Source organism: Lissotriton helveticus, chromosome 2_1 (assembly GCF_964261635.1).
Source record: "Lissotriton helveticus chromosome 2_1, aLisHel1.1, whole genome shotgun sequence".
In the NCBI taxonomy this organism is placed as follows: domain Eukaryota; kingdom Metazoa; phylum Chordata; class Amphibia; order Caudata; family Salamandridae; genus Lissotriton; species Lissotriton helveticus.
The window spans coordinates 891932037-891949705 of record NC_136059.1 but is presented as its reverse complement, the minus strand read 5'-3'; the positions used below and the strand labels follow the sequence as shown (position 1 = coordinate 891949705).

General features: G+C 42.2%; 1 protein-coding gene across 1 annotated transcript in view; it reads right to left on the bottom strand.

The window, feature by feature from the left end:
- Positions 1–2410: 2410 nt before the first annotated feature.
- The window catches only part of LYRM7 (LYR motif containing 7), a 110979-nt gene continuing 95720 nt past the window's right edge, over positions 2411–17669 (bottom strand). The window contains exon 5 of the mRNA XM_078675616.1: positions 2411–5688. Within this exon, the coding sequence (XP_078531742.1) occupies positions 5618–5688 (71 nt within the window). The 3' untranslated portion in view covers positions 2411–5617. The remainder of the gene's footprint in view (positions 5689–17669) is intronic.

The window sequence follows — 17669 nt, the reverse complement described above, 5'->3', positions numbered from 1 at the left end:
CCATCCAACAACCTACAGGATTCGGTTCCCAATGCATCTCTTTAATTCGTGCCACAGTTCACCAACTCTTCTGTCTGGATTTTACCCCCCCCCCCCCCCTCCGGTAATGCAGTACTTTTCTGTGAGTCAGCTGCAAGAAGAGAAAAAAATGGAAGCAACAGTGGGTTGTACCGTCCCCATTCTACCTGTACTGTTGATTTAACTGATGCCTTCCTTGCTCCAGTTTCTCATTTTGATTTTCCAGCACCCCTACGCTGTCTCGAGTCGGCCATTGCTCGACAGGCCTCGGCTGACTGGCTGCCCCAATGCTGGGGATTCCGGCGGTCCGCACTTGCCCCATCTTTCCTCCTCTGAGCACCATTCGTCGATTTGGCGGCTTTCCACGGGACCGCCGTAGCCTCCTGCCCCGGCCAGTCAAGATAAACAGGGAGCGTTCATAGCAATCCACTGCAGCACTACCTGCAGAAACGTGCACAGTGAACAGTTCGCCGGATCCAATCCAGGCTGAACAGTTGCCCGTCGAACCATCAATCCATTGAGAGAGAAGGCGAGGGTAGCAGCAGTTAGTCACACACCATCTTTGCCTCCCAACTTCTCTGTACATCTTTAGGTGCTGGTTTTCAACCAATAACAGTTGACTATCCAAATGAAATTTATCCAGTAAACCAGACTAACAACTTTTCATGCTTGGATTACATGCTTCCCTGTACGATGGAGAGCTTCTGTTGTATGAATTAATCTAAAGCTGAAATTCTGGTGTTGGAAGTGGCAGAACCCAAACCATGGTCTTTGACTGAACAAAAGGCCTTGTAACACCCCACAAATGTAATTTAAATAGGGAGCTTTCAGCTCCTCTCCAAAGCTCAGCTTTTGTTTGCATGCCTTACTGAAACTAGTTGAAGGAAAGAAAAAAAAGTACTTCTGTGCCGCGTCCCTCCACCATCATCCCTCCCAGCACAGAAACAGAGCATCCAAGCCCCCATAAACCTGTCACAATGCTGCAATGCAGCTTTGGGATTGGTCTGAGCGGCATGATTTGGCACTCAGGCAGGGACTGGGAGTCTGGGCATGTTCTCCACGCAGGCTGTAATGCCGCCTGGGTGGAGAACATAAAAAGTGTGCATGACTGTTTGGCCGGCCCAAGACAGCCAGCCAAACACTCATGCGCGCTTACATAGTGCCCACCACTCCTACCCCTGCTCTGAGAGCACAGAAGCTCCACCCCACAAAGCTGCAGCAGCAGGGAAAAAATAAAATGATAATAACAAGTTTTCCCTTTATTCACACTGCTGAAAAGCAGAGGGTCGGCACTCCTCCGCCTTAGAGAAGGTGCGGCCACTGTACATAAATACAGGGTACATTTAAAAAAAATCAGTTATATACCTTAAATCAAGTGCAGCATTAATGACACTATATTGGCGATGCAGTCAGTGATATGAATGCAGAGTACAATTTACTGGGGTGGGATCAGGGTTCAGGGGGGTCAGCAGCAGTACAGCTAATGAATGTGCCTGAAGGCGGTAGAGAGCAACAAAGAGACACTACACACAGCCACATACTTTATTTGCCCACCTACTTTTCATTGCAACGCAGTCTTGTTTGCTTACAATCTTAAAATCTCACTTTGTAGGTGTGTGTGTTACATAGAAGTATACACACAGAGTCAGAGTGAAACCTTTTAAGCAAATGTGTATATATATATGTGAACTTTGGAGATACTACAGCCCTTTATCTGTGGCCTAATGTGTGCCTCCCTTAAAATTCACTTCTAGAGACTCCACTAAGTATAACAACCTATATTCTTTTGATTTATCTTGACTATTGGAAAGGCCAGTGTTGTAGAAAGGCAGAGATAGCGAATACAGTGTAGTGAGCATATGTAGCAGAAATTTGTATTTGCTTTCGATTTATGGGGGTTACACATACCCTAGTTAAATCCTTCTCACCATAGTACCTCATAGGGTCGAAACACATTTCTGTGCAATACAGCGGTATTAGGGCTATAGGGAGAGTTAAAGAGATGCGAAATCCCTAAGTTATTGAAGGATATCTCAGTTCTAAAAGTCACATTTTACTTGTATCTTGTCAAACACATTTATGTACACTCCTACGCCGATCTTACATAGGGTAACCCTCTTAACAGTATTTAGCGCTAATGTCACTGAAGTGGAAACCAAAACACTGTGGTCAATAGGTCTATAACGCCCAGAATAATAATTATGATGTTTTGTTTTTACTTCAGTCTTTAGAAGCATAAAATAAGCACTAGTCACAGTGTCGGCAAGTAAATTTAGTTGTTCGAACTGGCAACAAAAAAGTGCACAACAATGGAGCATGAAACCTTGAGAACAGTTGTAGCCAATCTACACTTCGATGAAACATCACTGTTAAAGATGGAATGCATAGTCTCTTTTTCCACTCTGGGGTTAGTCGATACCTTTTGTTTTTAATGAAAATATAGATACATACTACACATACTTACAGGGGCTCAAGCCCTCTCTACCCATTAGTTCAGTGGCATTCATATTTTGAGGGTCAGCCCACTTCATACATAGGCTCTCCCTACTGTGCCTTTGAACAATGTGCACATCTACACAATAAATATAGTACCTTTCAATGACAGGGATTAGGGAAGAGACGTGCTTTTACATGTACATATCAATATAAAATTGCTTTTAGAGAATGTTTGTTTTCATACAATGCATGCCTTCATACACAAACTATTCACAAACAAAATATGCATTACCAAAATGTCTAGAGCCAACACCAGACCTATTTATTGCACACCCTCCTTCTTGTGCACAGATTTCCCGATATGTAAAGTGGAATTGTAGACTTATAATCTAAAAATGTTACGTCTTCATAAGGACAATGTAAAAACATTGTGGTAGTGTTTGGTTGAGTCTCCAGTGCACAGCCGAGACATGCTCTTTACTCAGTTTTTACATCCTTGCATTTTTTTCTGCAGGTTGCAATGAGGAATAACACGTAAAATAGGCTTTTACCTCATGTTCTACCTATATGCTGACTTGCATTCCGATCCGTTTTCCGTCCAAAATGACCCTTGTGAAGTAAGTAGAATTTATTTCAGGAAATCAGAGCGACTTTACTGCTCAACTCAAACATTTTTGCTTCCAATCCTGGTATTCTTGTCCACCTTAGAATGACAAGCACAGGCAAGTCAACATCTTGAAAGCGAACAACAGAGCCTTTTTCTTCTCCAAATCTCTCTCCAAACCCTGTTTGATCAGTACTCTGATACTAATGGCTCTTTTCATTTAGCAAAAAGTGCGTAGAACAAAATTAATTGAATAGACGTAATCGTGTCTCCAAATGTTTTACATGAGATTTATTTGTCAAAGTACTTCAAATGATTTCAAAGGTATCCCAGAAACATATTGTCTTCATATGTTCTTCATTTTAACTTTTACACATTGAAAAAGACGTAAGGTCCATGTAACATTCTTCTCAAGGTAAATTAACCTTGAGAAGAATGTTACATGGACCTTACGTCTTTTTCCATGTGTAAAAGTTGAAATGAAGAACATATGAAGACAATATGTTTCTGGGATACCTTTGAAATCATTTGAAGTACTTTGACAAATAAATCTCATGCAAAACATTTGGAGACACGATTACGTCTATTCAATTAATTTTGTTCTACGCACTTTTTGTGCATCAAGAGTGCTCTGAGACAGCTCTTACCCCCTGTAAGTCTTCCATTTCCGTTAGTATCCTTGCACCTTATGGAACCAGAAGGTGATCTCTCAGAGTACCTAGAAAATCTTTAACTTTGTGTTACTTTCAAGCTTCGGTATTACCTCGGAGTGCAGCGGTCATCTCAACATTTTTCTCTTTTCATTTAGCGCCAGGATAAGCTATGGACTGAGTTTTGCACTATAGAAATACACACAACACAACATGCATGTTTCTTTGTACTGCTAAAACTAACCAATCTACGACTATGGAAAAACATAATCTAAATGTTTGTCAAGGCCTTAGGAACCTTGCCCTGACCGATCTCCCTGCAAGCACAACATTGTTCGAGACCTAAGTTTAAGATAAAAAGCAGGCGAATTTCAAGCACTAGGCTGGTGGGTTAAGCACAGCACGTGCATCTACAATTTGTGTCAAGTTAGGTCTAGCTATGTCTGAGCCAGACAGATAACTATTATTCACTGGTATTGTGTATACAGAACACACAAACAATACCAATCCACAAGCATTGCTGAATGTGTTTATTATCTCTGAATTCTGTTTAATTAATTTTTTAACCAATTTGGTATTTCATTGGTCCAGACTTAAATAAGTTACTACTTCTAAGAGAGCAAGATGGTAGATCAGGTCAAAACCAGTTGATCTCCGAGAGAGTTTAGCTTGCACTAAATTAGAATTCTAAACGCCTCTAAATTTGATTATCATTGAGACTATGGGGGTCATTGCATACTGTCCTGAAATACATTGTTAGTAAAACACCAGTAGTACACTTCAATCATTAACTAAACAAAAAGAATAAGAACTTTGCGTTTATCAAGCATAAACTTGAAGGAAAGTTTCTTTCCTTTCGGAACCAGGTGCTTCTCAGACGAAGGATGCCAAAAGATATCAGCAACAAAAAATGGAAATAAAGGCAAAGCTCTTTTTAGAACCAACCCAGGTTATTCTAGATTTAGCTTAAAATGAAAAACAACTTATATTGCAATTGGCTTTAACATTCCACAGCCTCATCTTGCTAGTAAAAAAAGAATGACCTGCCTTTCACACAGCATACCTATCTGTTGACGCTCAAATAGCATTAATGTAGTGAGATTATTGTATGTGAAATTAGATTGCTATTAGTATAAGTCGATACTGCAGAGTCCAAAATGCCACCTCTGCTACCCATCTCCCAACTTGCTTTTTACATCTTCACTTGTTTCTGAAGCTCTTAGTGTTCCAGAAATCACTTGTACAACCTGTAACGCTAACACATCATAAACAAACTAATAACAAACTAATAACGTGCTGCTACCCTACGGAAACACAGATCAGCTAAGTAAAACAAAACCACAGGATACAAAGGTCCACAAGCTTCCATTAAGATCCCAAATCCCTCTTCATTGAGCTCTGTGAAGACAAACACATTCTTCCTTGTATAAAACTATCAAAATTGTCTCCCTGTTTCTGTTTCTAATGCGATCAAAACAGTGGACTTCTAGACATTACTAGTTTCCTTTACATTATGTTTTGTAATAAACATTCACAGATAGTTGCTTGGCTAGGATATTAGCAAAATGAACCTTTGCTCTTATGTAATGTGTACAAAGTTATTTCTCTTATCTAAACATAAGGGGTTTAAGAAAACAAGCAAGAAAGTCTGGATTTAAAATATGACATGACACTCTGGTGTGGTACTAACTTTCAATGAGTTGGAGACACATCAGTAAACCCAAACCTAATCAGTAAACCCAAAACAGCCCTTTTTCTTCAGCGACTCAGCATCCCAGTCCATAAAAGAGAGTTTGCATCTGTTTCTCCACCTCACACAAGGCTGCATGGTTTGAAAACCGTTTCTCCGATCTCGCAGGTGCAGAGAAAACTTTTCCACTGAAAAGAATCAATTTAATTTCCACAGGATTCAAGGCTTTTTTGCTGGACCATCACAATAAGGCATGTTGTCTAGGAGAACATCTGCCCTTGGTATTAATGCTGTAAAAACAAAAAACAAAAAGATTTGCAGTTTCCACAGCAATACTGAAGTTTCAACCGACCAATCCATATAATAATAAATTCAGCATAACTTTTTTTTTTAAAGTATACAGCTGTCAGCATATTTTCCTCTGGTGGTGTTTCAAATTACATTGTGGAAACTATATAGAGGTGGGCTCGAAAGTGATATTTCCTTTCCATAGCTAGAATCAAACCAATAAATACAGGGCTGTCTGATGATTCTAAAGAGCAGTTAGAATAACGTAAAGGATAATATTTCAGGTAGCTATCGATTTCTGGAATAAACTTACAGGGGGAAAAAGGACCTTCAAAGACATTTGTGAATACCGCAAATAAGTGTGTAAGTGTTCAGCAAATGTTTGCACGGCAGATACATCCCATTCCAAAACAGGTTACAGATTTTCACCAACGAGCAGTTCACTAAACAAGCTTACTGCCCGTAGGGATAATTCTGAATTACAGACAGAGATATCCCTAGTTCTGGATTCAGGGAGTCCTGCAAGTCAAGTTTTCCTCCAAGGTCCCATAAGTGAGCAAAAAAAAAGATAAGAATCCATAATGAGGCAATTATCTTTCAAGTATCTTTCAACGGGCTCCAAGTGACCCATATGCGAAGTACAAGTCTGAACAAAGAGTATAACCAATTTTCGAATTTCAGCTGGATCCTTGGAAGTCCCTAGTAAGTGGTACCCCTGGTACGTAGGGCCTTGAAACTAAAGAGGGTCCCTAAGGGCTGAAGCACGAATTATGCCACACTAAGGGACCCCTCACCAAGCTCATGCAAACTGCCATTGCAGCCTGGGGGTCTTGGTGCAGAGAAAACTGAAGGGTTGACATGGCACACACCTCTGTGAGCCATGTCAACAAGTTTCTGACCCCCTTCGCTCTCGGAGGTCAGAAACAAAGCCTGCTCGGGCGGAGGTGTTCACACCTCCTCCAAGCAAGATGGGCATTCTCGAGCGGGAAGCTTTAAAGGGCCTGCCACCTTCATTATGCAACCCCTGACCTCTACAGATAGTGGAGACGCCAACTGTCGTGTTCTGGTCTCAAGACAGGTGGGAAAATTAGTAAGATTAGAATGTGTGCCCGCATTCAGCCAACACTACCACTAGGGACACCCGCTGAAGTGGGCCCCACTTTTCAAATTTCTCCATCCTGAGTTGGAGACAATTAGCCTATTAGGGTCAGGTGCAAGCCCACTTCCCTCAGGAAGTGGTCATATACAGGGTGTAGTTGGCTACTACCTAGTACCCCCCCCTTAATGCCCCTAAATTAAGTATTTAAGTGGCAACCCTCGACCCAGAACTTCAGAATTGACGGATCAACAGAAGAAGGACAAAGAAGAGTCATTGCCTGGTGAGAACTGCAGCTGAACTTTGGCAGAAACTCTGCCATCCTCAGCCCTCTCTCGACAGTCGCCACAGAGTGAATTGTCCTGTAAGCTAGAGAACTACCAAACCTTGAGTAGGCTGCAGCACTTCACCAAACACCGGAAGTCTTCCTTGGAGAAGAGGAGCTCCTCCCCTGCAGTCCGCAAGCATCGACAAGCAGAGTCCAGTAGACCGCCTTGAGCTCCCCGGCCTGACCAGAGCTGCAGACGACCAGGTGAAGGTACTCGTGCTCTGGAAGGTTAAATCTGTCTCCCCACCGAGTGCGAAGACACCAGGACCAGCCGGAGCCATGCAATTCCAACCCCTGTGGTACCGGCGCCCTGCACCAAAACACTAACAGCAAGGGTCCAGTCCGGTCTCTCACTGCACCAGGACCAGGCAGCTGTTGAGGGACATCAATATCATTGAGACTCACTTCGAGAGTGGCCCAGCTGCCTTGATTTTTCCTTGCCCAGCCATTTGTCCCGGACCGCGAGGTGCATCTTTGAGCACTAGCCTAGCCGACCAAACCACTCTGCTCCCGAGCCCTCTGGCCCCAGTCCCGAAGAACCGGATGTGCTCCTGTGCTCCAAGACCCCTTGCGACCTGAGCCGCCATTTGGGAGCCCCTGGACTTGCCCTCAGGTCCCCCTGTGCAGCCTCTATTGAGGTGGCCTCCCTTCACCAGAGCGCTCCTGTGATGTATTCCTATAGCTACTGTATCGATTCCCCTATTCCTGACCCTGGTTTGGTTAATAATTAACTAGCAGCCATCCAACGGTGCAAGAACCGTTATCTGATTAAGCCACACCACGGCACAGAAGCACGTTATCTGATTAGGTCATAACGCATGCCATCTAATTAGACAAGCGATATTCCTCCAGCCCCTGAGAAGGCATACGGAGTTCTCAAAACAAATCAAACCTACAGCGACCTGGGAAATTCCCATAACCATTGTTTTGATTTCATCCAGAACTTCAGCAAAAGAATGTGCGAACGAGCCCGTTCATATGACATCCTTATTGACGTATATATGTCCATCCTTACGTCAATCTCGGCACCTTTCAGGTATAAATATTACCGACATTGCCTTAAGCAAACACATGCGGTGGTGACGAGATCGGAGCAGCGAGACGTGCTGAGGAGCCCAGCAGAGAGCGAAGCCCACAGGCGCTGCCCCGCCTTCCTGACGCGCTGAGAACGAGACGCTGTCTTTCTCCTGCCGAGAAATCCAGCTCCGGCGCTTCCATGCAGCCCTCGCAGGCAGCTGGAATATCAAGACCTGGGATAAGAGATACCAGCCCTCCATCATTCTAGATCTCAGGTACAGAACTGAATAACCCCTTGCAGAGAATTCTCGAATCAGTCCCTTGGCAAAACAAACTTAACTTAAACTGCTACTTATCTACTCCCGCCCACGTATTAGGCTTAGGTCAGGTACATTGGGGTAGGCGTGGTTAGAAGCACCAGTTGAGTACGATTAGTCAAATGTATATATGTATGTATCTATTTTATCCATTTTAAAGTATCATATGGCTCAGAAACCATATCAATGCTTTTACAGTATTATTTTATAATTCTGTCTCTACTGTATGCACTTTACTTAACTACAAGTATTGCAATAATAGCGATTCATTTCTCTTGTATGAGAAAAGAGACTGATCAATAAATAACATCTTTTATTGAACCACGCCCATCTCTTATTTCTCTACAAACTGGTGAAACTAAGAATGCACGTACTGACTGAGTAAAATAAGTTGTCTATTGTTTTCACACGACTCTAGAGATACACTCTTGATTAGGGGAGAGCAAAGTTGTCATGTTCTATGGTTGTCAGAAACTAAATCCCTTCTTGTCTATCCAGGGAGGTTAAAATCCTCCTTGTCTATTTGAGAAAGTTTCTAGTGAACTCTGAGCTAGCTGGCAAACACAAACCTTTAAGTCTAATATCGTCGGTAGAAGACCTAGTTAACCTCTGCCCTAGGTCTATACTATTGAAGATATTATTCCAATGCGCAGAGCCTATTGGGATAATAGGAACTACACTACAACTTCCAACCCCTGTGGTACCGGCGCCCTGCACCAAAACACTAACAGCAAGGGTCCAGTCCGGTCCGCAAGCATCGACAAGCAGAGTCCAGTAGACCCACAGGAAGTGGTCATATACAGGGTGTAGTTGGCTACTACCTAGTACCCCCCCTTAATGCCCCTAAATTAAGTATTTAAGTGGCAACCCTCGACCCAGAACTTCAGAATTGACGGATCAACAGAAGAAGGACAAAGAAGAGTCATTGCCTGGTGAGAACTGCAGCTGAACTTTGGCAGAAACTCTGCCATCCTCAGCCCTCTCTCGACAGTCGCCACAGAGTGAATTGTCCTGTAAGCTAGAGAACTACCAAACCTTGAGTAGGCTGCAGCACTTCACCAAACACCGGAAGTCTTCCTTGGAGAAGAGGAGCTCCTCCCCTGCAGTCCGCAAGCATCGACAAGCAGAGTCCAGTAGACCGCCTTGAGCTCCCCGGCCTGACCAGAGCTGCAGACGACCAGGTGAAGGTACTCGTGCTCTGGAAGGTTAAATCTGTCTCCCCACCGATTGCGAAGACACCAGGACCAGCCGGAGCCATGCAATTCCAACCCCTGTGGTACCGGCGCCCTGCACCAAAACACTAACAGCAAGGGTCCAGTCCGGTCTCTCACTGCACCAGGACCAGGCAGCTGTTGCGGGACATCAATATCATTGAGACTCACTTCGAGAGTGGCCCAGCTGCCTTGATTTTTCCTCGCCCAGCCATTTGTCCCGGACCGCGAGGTGCATCTTTGAGCACTAGCCTAGCCGACCAAACCACTCTGCTCCCGAGCCCTCTGGCCCCAGTCCCGAAGAACCGGATGTGCTCCTGTGCTCCAAGACCCCTTGCGACCTGAGCCGCCATTTGGGAGCCCCTGGACTTGCCCTCAGGTCCCCCTGTGCAGCCTCTATTGAGGTGGCCTCCCTTCACCAGAGCGCTCCATCTAGCAGCCTCACCAACACCATGCTCCTGGTAGAACCCAGGCAGTTTCAGAAGAACTGCTGGTAGTACTTTGAACGTTGGTCCACTACTAGTCCGATTCCTGGTGAATCCCTGAAACGAACAGTACCTACCTTTATGCATCTTTGACCTTTTCTCCCAAAAGACTGCATTGTGCGTAAAGGCGCACAAGTCTGAAACAATTAATTACGTGTGCATATTTTTATCGAAAACTGTACTCACCTTGAAACTAAGTTCTTGAATTTGAAACATACATAAAAAGTGTTATTTTTCTAAATTGGTCTTGGATTTATTCTTGGAGTATGTGTCACATTTATTGCCTCTGTGAGTACAACAAATACTTAGCACTACCCTCTGATAAGCCTAACTGCTAGCCCACACTACCACAAAAGAGAGCACTCGTATTATCTACTTTAGTCTTTGTAAACAAATTGGGGACCCACATGTGCTATTTGCTTTTGCTTGATCAAAGTATTACCCTTTACCGTGTGTTAAAATCGGAGGCTTGAAAATTAGTGTGTGCCTACCACAACAGCCATTAACACTATTTGTTAGAATCAAGTACAAACATAATATATATAAATATGCATACCATAAATGTTATAAATTGTAAGATATTGGAAGTATGAGAATCAGACTGCTGTCTGGGACTGCAGGTTGCAGCGTTCTCAAATTGGTGCTTTTTTCGAGCATCAAGTCCAAAGTGCTTATTAGTTTTCAACTTGTGACAACTGAGTTTGCATTGCATTAATAGGATCCCATTTAGAAGGCTTGTGTTACTTACTCCATAAGCATCTGTTCTTGGGATGGAGTGAGGTAGATTTTCATGCTTTGCATAAGTCCGCATCTAGTGTTGGGCTCGGATGATTACAAGTTATTTTTGTTCCAAGAAGTTTTCTTCGAGACACAAGGCTGTGTGGCTCCTTCGCTTGGTAATATTGCGCATGGTTATCGATGTCATCTTCAGATTGTTTTGCCGTGGGTAGGTGAGAACGTAAGAATGCTATATATATGTAAGGAATGAAATACCCATGGGTTAGTATGAAATAACGTGTATATTGCAACCTACACAATATTTATTGGGGAGGAGAGTTGGCGCATGTGAATCTACAGCACTACATGCCAAAATCAGATGCTTACAGGGTAAGTAACATAATCCCTTCGAGGCATGTGTGCGGTAGGTACACGTTTTGTATAAACTGTAAACCAGTCCCTCTCCCTAGGCAGTGGTTAACTTGTGGGGATTGCAGTTGTTTGAAAAAGAGTCTTCAGTACTGCCTGCCATACATTGGCTTGAATACATCCACACACATTTTGTGAAGGTGTGTGGAGTAGACCATGTTGCTGCTTTACAAACATCAACAATAGGAATATGCCATGGAAACTTCAATTTTTCTAGTGGAGTGAGCTTTTGGGGGAACAGCCTAAAGTGGCGTAGCTTTTGCGTAGCATGTTTAGATGCACTTAATATCCATCTTGAAATGCCAGATTTCGAAACTGCCTATCCCATACGAGAAGGTGCAAAAGCAACAACCAATTGTTTTGTTTTTCTAAAGGATTCAGTCTTTTTGATGTACTACATTAGTGCCCTTTTGACATCTAAAGTGTGCAATGCCCTTTCTGCAACTGTGTTTGTTTGCGGAAAAAAGACAGGTACATCAATAGGAAAATTGGAAACCACCTTTGGTAGGAATTTTGGATTAGTTCTAAGCACTACTCTGTCCTGGTGTACTTGAAAGAAAGACTCTACGAGAGTTAACGCCTGAATTTCACTGACTTTTCTAAGAGAAATAAAAGTGATTAGAAAGGCAATTTTCCATGGAACGGATTGCAATTGACAAGAGTGTATTGGTTCAAAGGGATGAGCAATTAGTCTTGTTAGAAGAAAGTTTAAGTTCCATGCTGGGCCAGGTGTGAGTCAAGGAGGAATTAACCCTTTAAGTCCCTCCATAAACGCTTTGATAACTGGAATTTGAAACAAATATGCATTGGCTTTTTTTGCAGATATGCTGTAAGATGTAATTGTATAGAAGTGTATGTCAACCCTGCAGTTTGTAAATGCAATAGGTAAAAAATAATTGTTTCTACCTTTGCAAGAAGAAGGTTGACATCTTGTTTGTGGCAGAACATAAAGTGTTTCCATTTTGCTGCATAGCATTGCTTTGTGGTTGGTTTACGAGCCTCTTTAATAATGTTAATACATTCTTGAAGTAAATTTATGTAACCAAATTCTAAGACTTCAGGAGCCAAATTGCAAGATTAATTTATTTGGGATTGGGATGTTAAGACATCCGTGTTCCGTGATTCTGTGATAGAAGGTCCGGGTTGAGGTGAAGCTTCTCGTGGGGGACTAGAGACAGTTCGAAGAGTGTTGAAAACCCCGGTTGTCGTGCCCATGGTGGAGCTATTAGTATCATGGTGAGAGATGGTTGTCTGAGTTTCCTGACCATTAGTGGGAGAGGTGGAAAAGTGTATGCAAATATCCATGACCAGTTCATTCATAGAGCATTGCCTTTGGTTTGATGGTGTGGATACCTGCTTGCAAAATGTGGACATTTTCTATTTTCTTTTGTTGCAAACAGGTCTATTTCTGGAGACCCCCCCACTTGTAAAAGTCTGGTTGAAAAACATTGGAATGAATTTCCCATTTGTGGACTTGTTGAGTTCTGCTTAGAATGTCCGCAATTTGATTCCTTGTCCCTGTGACAAGCTCTGCTAGGAGATTAATGTTGTGGTATACTGCCAATCTCCATATTTTCTGTGCCAAGCGAGATAATTAGAGAGTGTATCCCCCTTCTCATTTTTGTAAATCATACATAGTTGACATATTGTCTTTTCGAATTAGGACAACTTTGTGTTGCAGGTAAGGTACGAAGGCTTTGATTGCTAGATGAACAGCTTACGTCTAGGTTATTAATATAGAGATCCTTGGGTTTGGAATCCCATATTCCCTGAATAGTGAGGTTGTGGAGATGTGCTCCCCAACCTGTTAGGGAAGCATCTGTTGGGTCCTGAAACGGCCGCCCCTTGTATCGATTCCGTGCATTCTACCATTGCAGAGAGTGATGCGTGCGGCTGTCTACCAATAGTGGATCGTGAAGTTGACCCGGTAATTGAGTCCATTGTTGAGAGAGTCATTGTTGTAGAGGACTCATATTGAGTCTGTCATGTGGGACTATGTGAATACAAGAAGCCATCATGGCCAGAAGTCCGAGAAATGTTTTGGCAGGAATTTAAAACTGATGAATTAATGTTACCATCTTGTTTATTCTGTCTTTGTTTGGATATGATAACGCTAAGTGTGTGTTGAACATGGCCCCCAAGTATGACTGAGTAGTGGCTGGCTGTAGATGGGACTTATGAAGGCTGTTGGTAAACCCTAGTTGATATAGCAAATTTAGGGTTTTTTGAGTGTTTTGTTTGCAAAGATTGAAGTTGTTTGCTTTGATTAACCAGTCATATAGATAAGGGAAGACATGAATATTTTTTCTGCATAGATGTGCTGCTACCACTGCCAGACATATTGTGAATACTCTTGGTGCTGTGGTAATCCTAAAGGGAAGAACTTTGAACTGATAATGTTTCCCTTGAAATAGAAATCTGAGGTATTTCCTGTGTGCAGGATGAATTGGTATATAGAAATAGGCGTCTTTTAGATCTAAGGCCACCATGAAGTCCCCTTTTTATAATAACGGAATGATCTCTTGGAGAGTGACCATATGGAAGTGTTCTGATATGAAATAATGATTTAATGGTCTGAGATCGAGAATGGGGCGCAGGGATCCATCTTTTTGGGGTATGAGGAAGTATAGTGAATATACTCCTGTTCCCTGAAATTGCTGTGGAACTGGCTGTATTGCTCCCTTTTGTAACAGAGCTGTTATTCTAGTTGCAGAAGGATTTGGTGTTGTGTAGATAGTTTGTGTTTGAAAGGAGGTAGGATATTTGGAGGAGTTGTTATGGGCTCCAGACAATAACCATGTTCGATAATGTCCATGACCTATTGGTCTGTTGTGATTGATTTCCAATTCTTGAGAAACTGTTAAAGACGACCCCAACAGGTATTATGTGTTCTCAGGGAATGTTAATGAAGTCATTGCTTGTTATTGGCATTTGAGGAACAGGTAGTTTCCTCTGTCTCTTCCTTTAAAATTGTTTCCTCTACAAGAGCCTCCGTAGAAGGTTCTAGATGTAGAGGTTTGTCCCTGATTTTGTCTTGTGACCCAGAGGTATCTGTGGTATGTAGAGCACGCATTGATTTTGCTATCTCAGAGTCCTACTTCATTTTTTCAAAGGCTGTGTCAACTTGACGTCCGAAAAGATGTTCTTTAACTAACAGGAGATTTAGTATGGCCTGCTGTACTTTAGGCTTAAATCCGGACACCCTTAACCATGCGTGCCTACGTAATAGGATGCTGGGGTTCATACCCTTAGCAGCAGTGTAGGCTGCATCTAGTGCACATTTAACAGAATTGCTGGTAATAAGTTTACCTTAATTTCGTATTTCTTGACCCCTTTTTTCTATGCTCCACTGGGAGAAATTGAAGGAGCCCTTCCATTTCGTCCCAGTCGGCCCAGTCATACCTTGCTAACAAAGCCTGGCTATTGGCTATACCCCAATGATTAGCTGCTTGTGCCGTAACTCGTTTACCAGAGGCATCAATGAGCTTGAACTCTTTATCTGGAGGTGATGAATCTCCAGTTGTTTGGGAGTTAGCTCTATTCTTTGTTTTTGACACTACTAGAGAGTCTGGAATTAGTTAACCTTTAATAACAAAATGGTTTCTGATGCTGCTGCTTTGTACTATTTGCCAATGCGTGGAGTAATTATCCTTGCTTTGACTGGATCTTTAAAGATTTCATCCAAATGACATTTCATACCTTTGAGTAATGGTAATTATTGTGCCCCTCTTTGTACATTAGACAAAGTCTCAAACTGAAAATCCTTTTCTTTTGAGGCTTTATATAGAGAAACTTGATGGAATGTGGATGCACATGCTATTAGGTCCTGATAAGCATTCGCTGGTAACAGGCAAGTGGGATATAAGCCAGGGTCATTGTCTGCTTGAGGTTCAATATCACAATTATCCCAAGGATAAAAATAGGATACACTGGTTGTGTATCATCTGGGATATCCTGATCTTCTTCTAATATTGTTTGCAGGGATATGTTAACTGCCTCAGACAAATGTGGTGGTGGTGGAGTAGATAATTGTGGTATAGGTGAAGTGGGAAGGGGAATGTGCAATTGACTGGTTGCAGCATCCTTTCTTTTGTTCTTCACAGTCTGAACAGAAATGTCCAATGCCTACTCAAAACTCAACTGCTTCTTAGAAGGCTGTTGTTTTGGTGGTTGTATCATTATGTTCCAGGCAAAACTTGCAGTCTTTTTTGTTTCAGATCGAGCTTTTGGTGAAATTGCTCGGGAACTGGCTCTGGAGGAGATTTTAGGCCACAAATAAAGCATTTGAAAAAGGGATATTAAGCTCTGAAATATTGAGTCTCTATTTTAGTGCCGAGACCAAAGGGCGACGTGTTTTTGCCTCGGATGTAAAGGCCCCTGCTGTAGGCTGAACTTTCAGAGCCGAGCTGGAGGGAGGGGCTACCTAGTCATCTTTTCAGAGTGCACCATGGCTTGGCTGCAGTGGCGGACTGTGAGCATATTTTTTGGTGGGAGCCGATGGTTTGGGCTTGGGATCAGAGGTAGAAGTACTCATTACCATGAGGAGGAGTCAGAAAACGTCTTGGAACAAAAACAACTTGTAATCATCCGAGCCCAGCACTAGATGGCGGACTTATGCAAAGAATGTGTAACAACAGCACACATGCCTTGAACACATAGTTTGCATACTGTAAGGAGCATTTTGTTGCACACAAATATACAATTCTGCGTACTCTGTCAGAGAGTAGAATGGGAAGCCGGAACTATCACCTAAAAAATGTGCTGCTCCTTCATAGTAGTCACACTAAGAATAATAAAGCAGCAGATACAGACCTATTGCGTCACTAGTAACTGGTTCCAATCAGCCACATGGATGTGACAAAGCGACTACAAAAACACAAATCACAAAGGCTGGCTTGGATCACTCAGACAATGTGAGGTACGTAGTAGTAACAGAGCCTTCAGTTTCCAGCCCCTTCGTTCCAGTACATTTAGTGGCAAAAAAACTGGATTCTACAGAAAATTACATTTAAGTCTCCTGCATTTAAAATACCCTCCTTACTTCAAGGTAATTTTCTAAATTCCTAACTTCAGACAACAATTTCTAACAAAACATTAAAATACAAGTATAATAAGAAGCATAAAGGTATTCAGCGCAGGACACAATCCAGGAAGCTCGGCTGTAACTACTACACCATGCTTTCTAAGGTAACAATGCAATATGACCAAAGATGTGAAAGCAATTTTTTCCAAATACATCGCACACCAGGAATCTTCTTGTCAACGTCGACTCTATTTTGCTCTTAGGTATCGCAGTTGGGAAGATATTCAAAATGTCTTCCATCTGTTTTCTCAGGCAGATTAGCTTTCATCGCAAACACATTAGTTAATTGAGAACTTAATATTTTGCTAACAGAGTACAGACTGCACTTTGGAACATTGAACTCTCATATGCTATTGCAATGGCTGACTGCCACTTTTTCAGTACATAAAGTATCAAATCAAAATTAAGTTTTACAATGACTTTTCGATTTGCAAGACACATTCTATATGCAACTACCATGTCACTGGTTCAACTGCAAAACATTTTTTAAAGGCTACCCTGTTTGAGTAATCAGACGTTCGTTAAGATTTGCCATGTTATTTTTTTCTGTTAGACTTTGGTTTGTGTTTCAAAAATGCATTCTGTAATCAAGTGAAAAGGCAAAGTGTGAGGTACACTTCAAATCCTTTACAAATAGTCACTGCTATATTAACTCATGAATTTGTTCATTAACAGTAGCATATTCTGTTTGTTAGAACCCAGTCTGTGGTCTCCTCTTGAAGTGCTCAATATAAAAGCAGAGGCCTATTACACTCCAAAGCACATACGTTTGGTCAAAGCTGATTAGGCTCGGCTATTAATTCAAGAGCTTAATCAACTCCTAGAAGCAAGTATAGTGGTCTCAACCAGTTCAGCTGACCATGGATATAATACAGTACTATTAGGGGGAACAAGTATGTATAGCATAGCCATCTTTTGAGAATCATACATCCAAGAATCTGCCTTGATGTTTTATCTTTTTGGTTAGCAGATGGTACTATCTGTGGATGAGTAGTAGATCCTGTTTGGGATGTTGCGTGCCCTGACTTCTGCATGTATTCTAACACCGTGTTAAAGAATGCAGAGTAGCACTATGAATTTGATCCCAGCTTTCACTGGGAGCCCATTGAGTGCTATGAGTGCGAAATGACTTGATCTTGTTCCTCCAACTGACTCAGTTTTGCTGTCAGATTTTGCGTCTGATATACCCATCAATGAGCTCTGCAAGTATGCATCTACAGACTACAATGCAGTAGACAAGTTGTTTTTTTTGTTTGTATAAGCTTTATTCGAGACAGTTCTCATAAAAGCACATAAAATC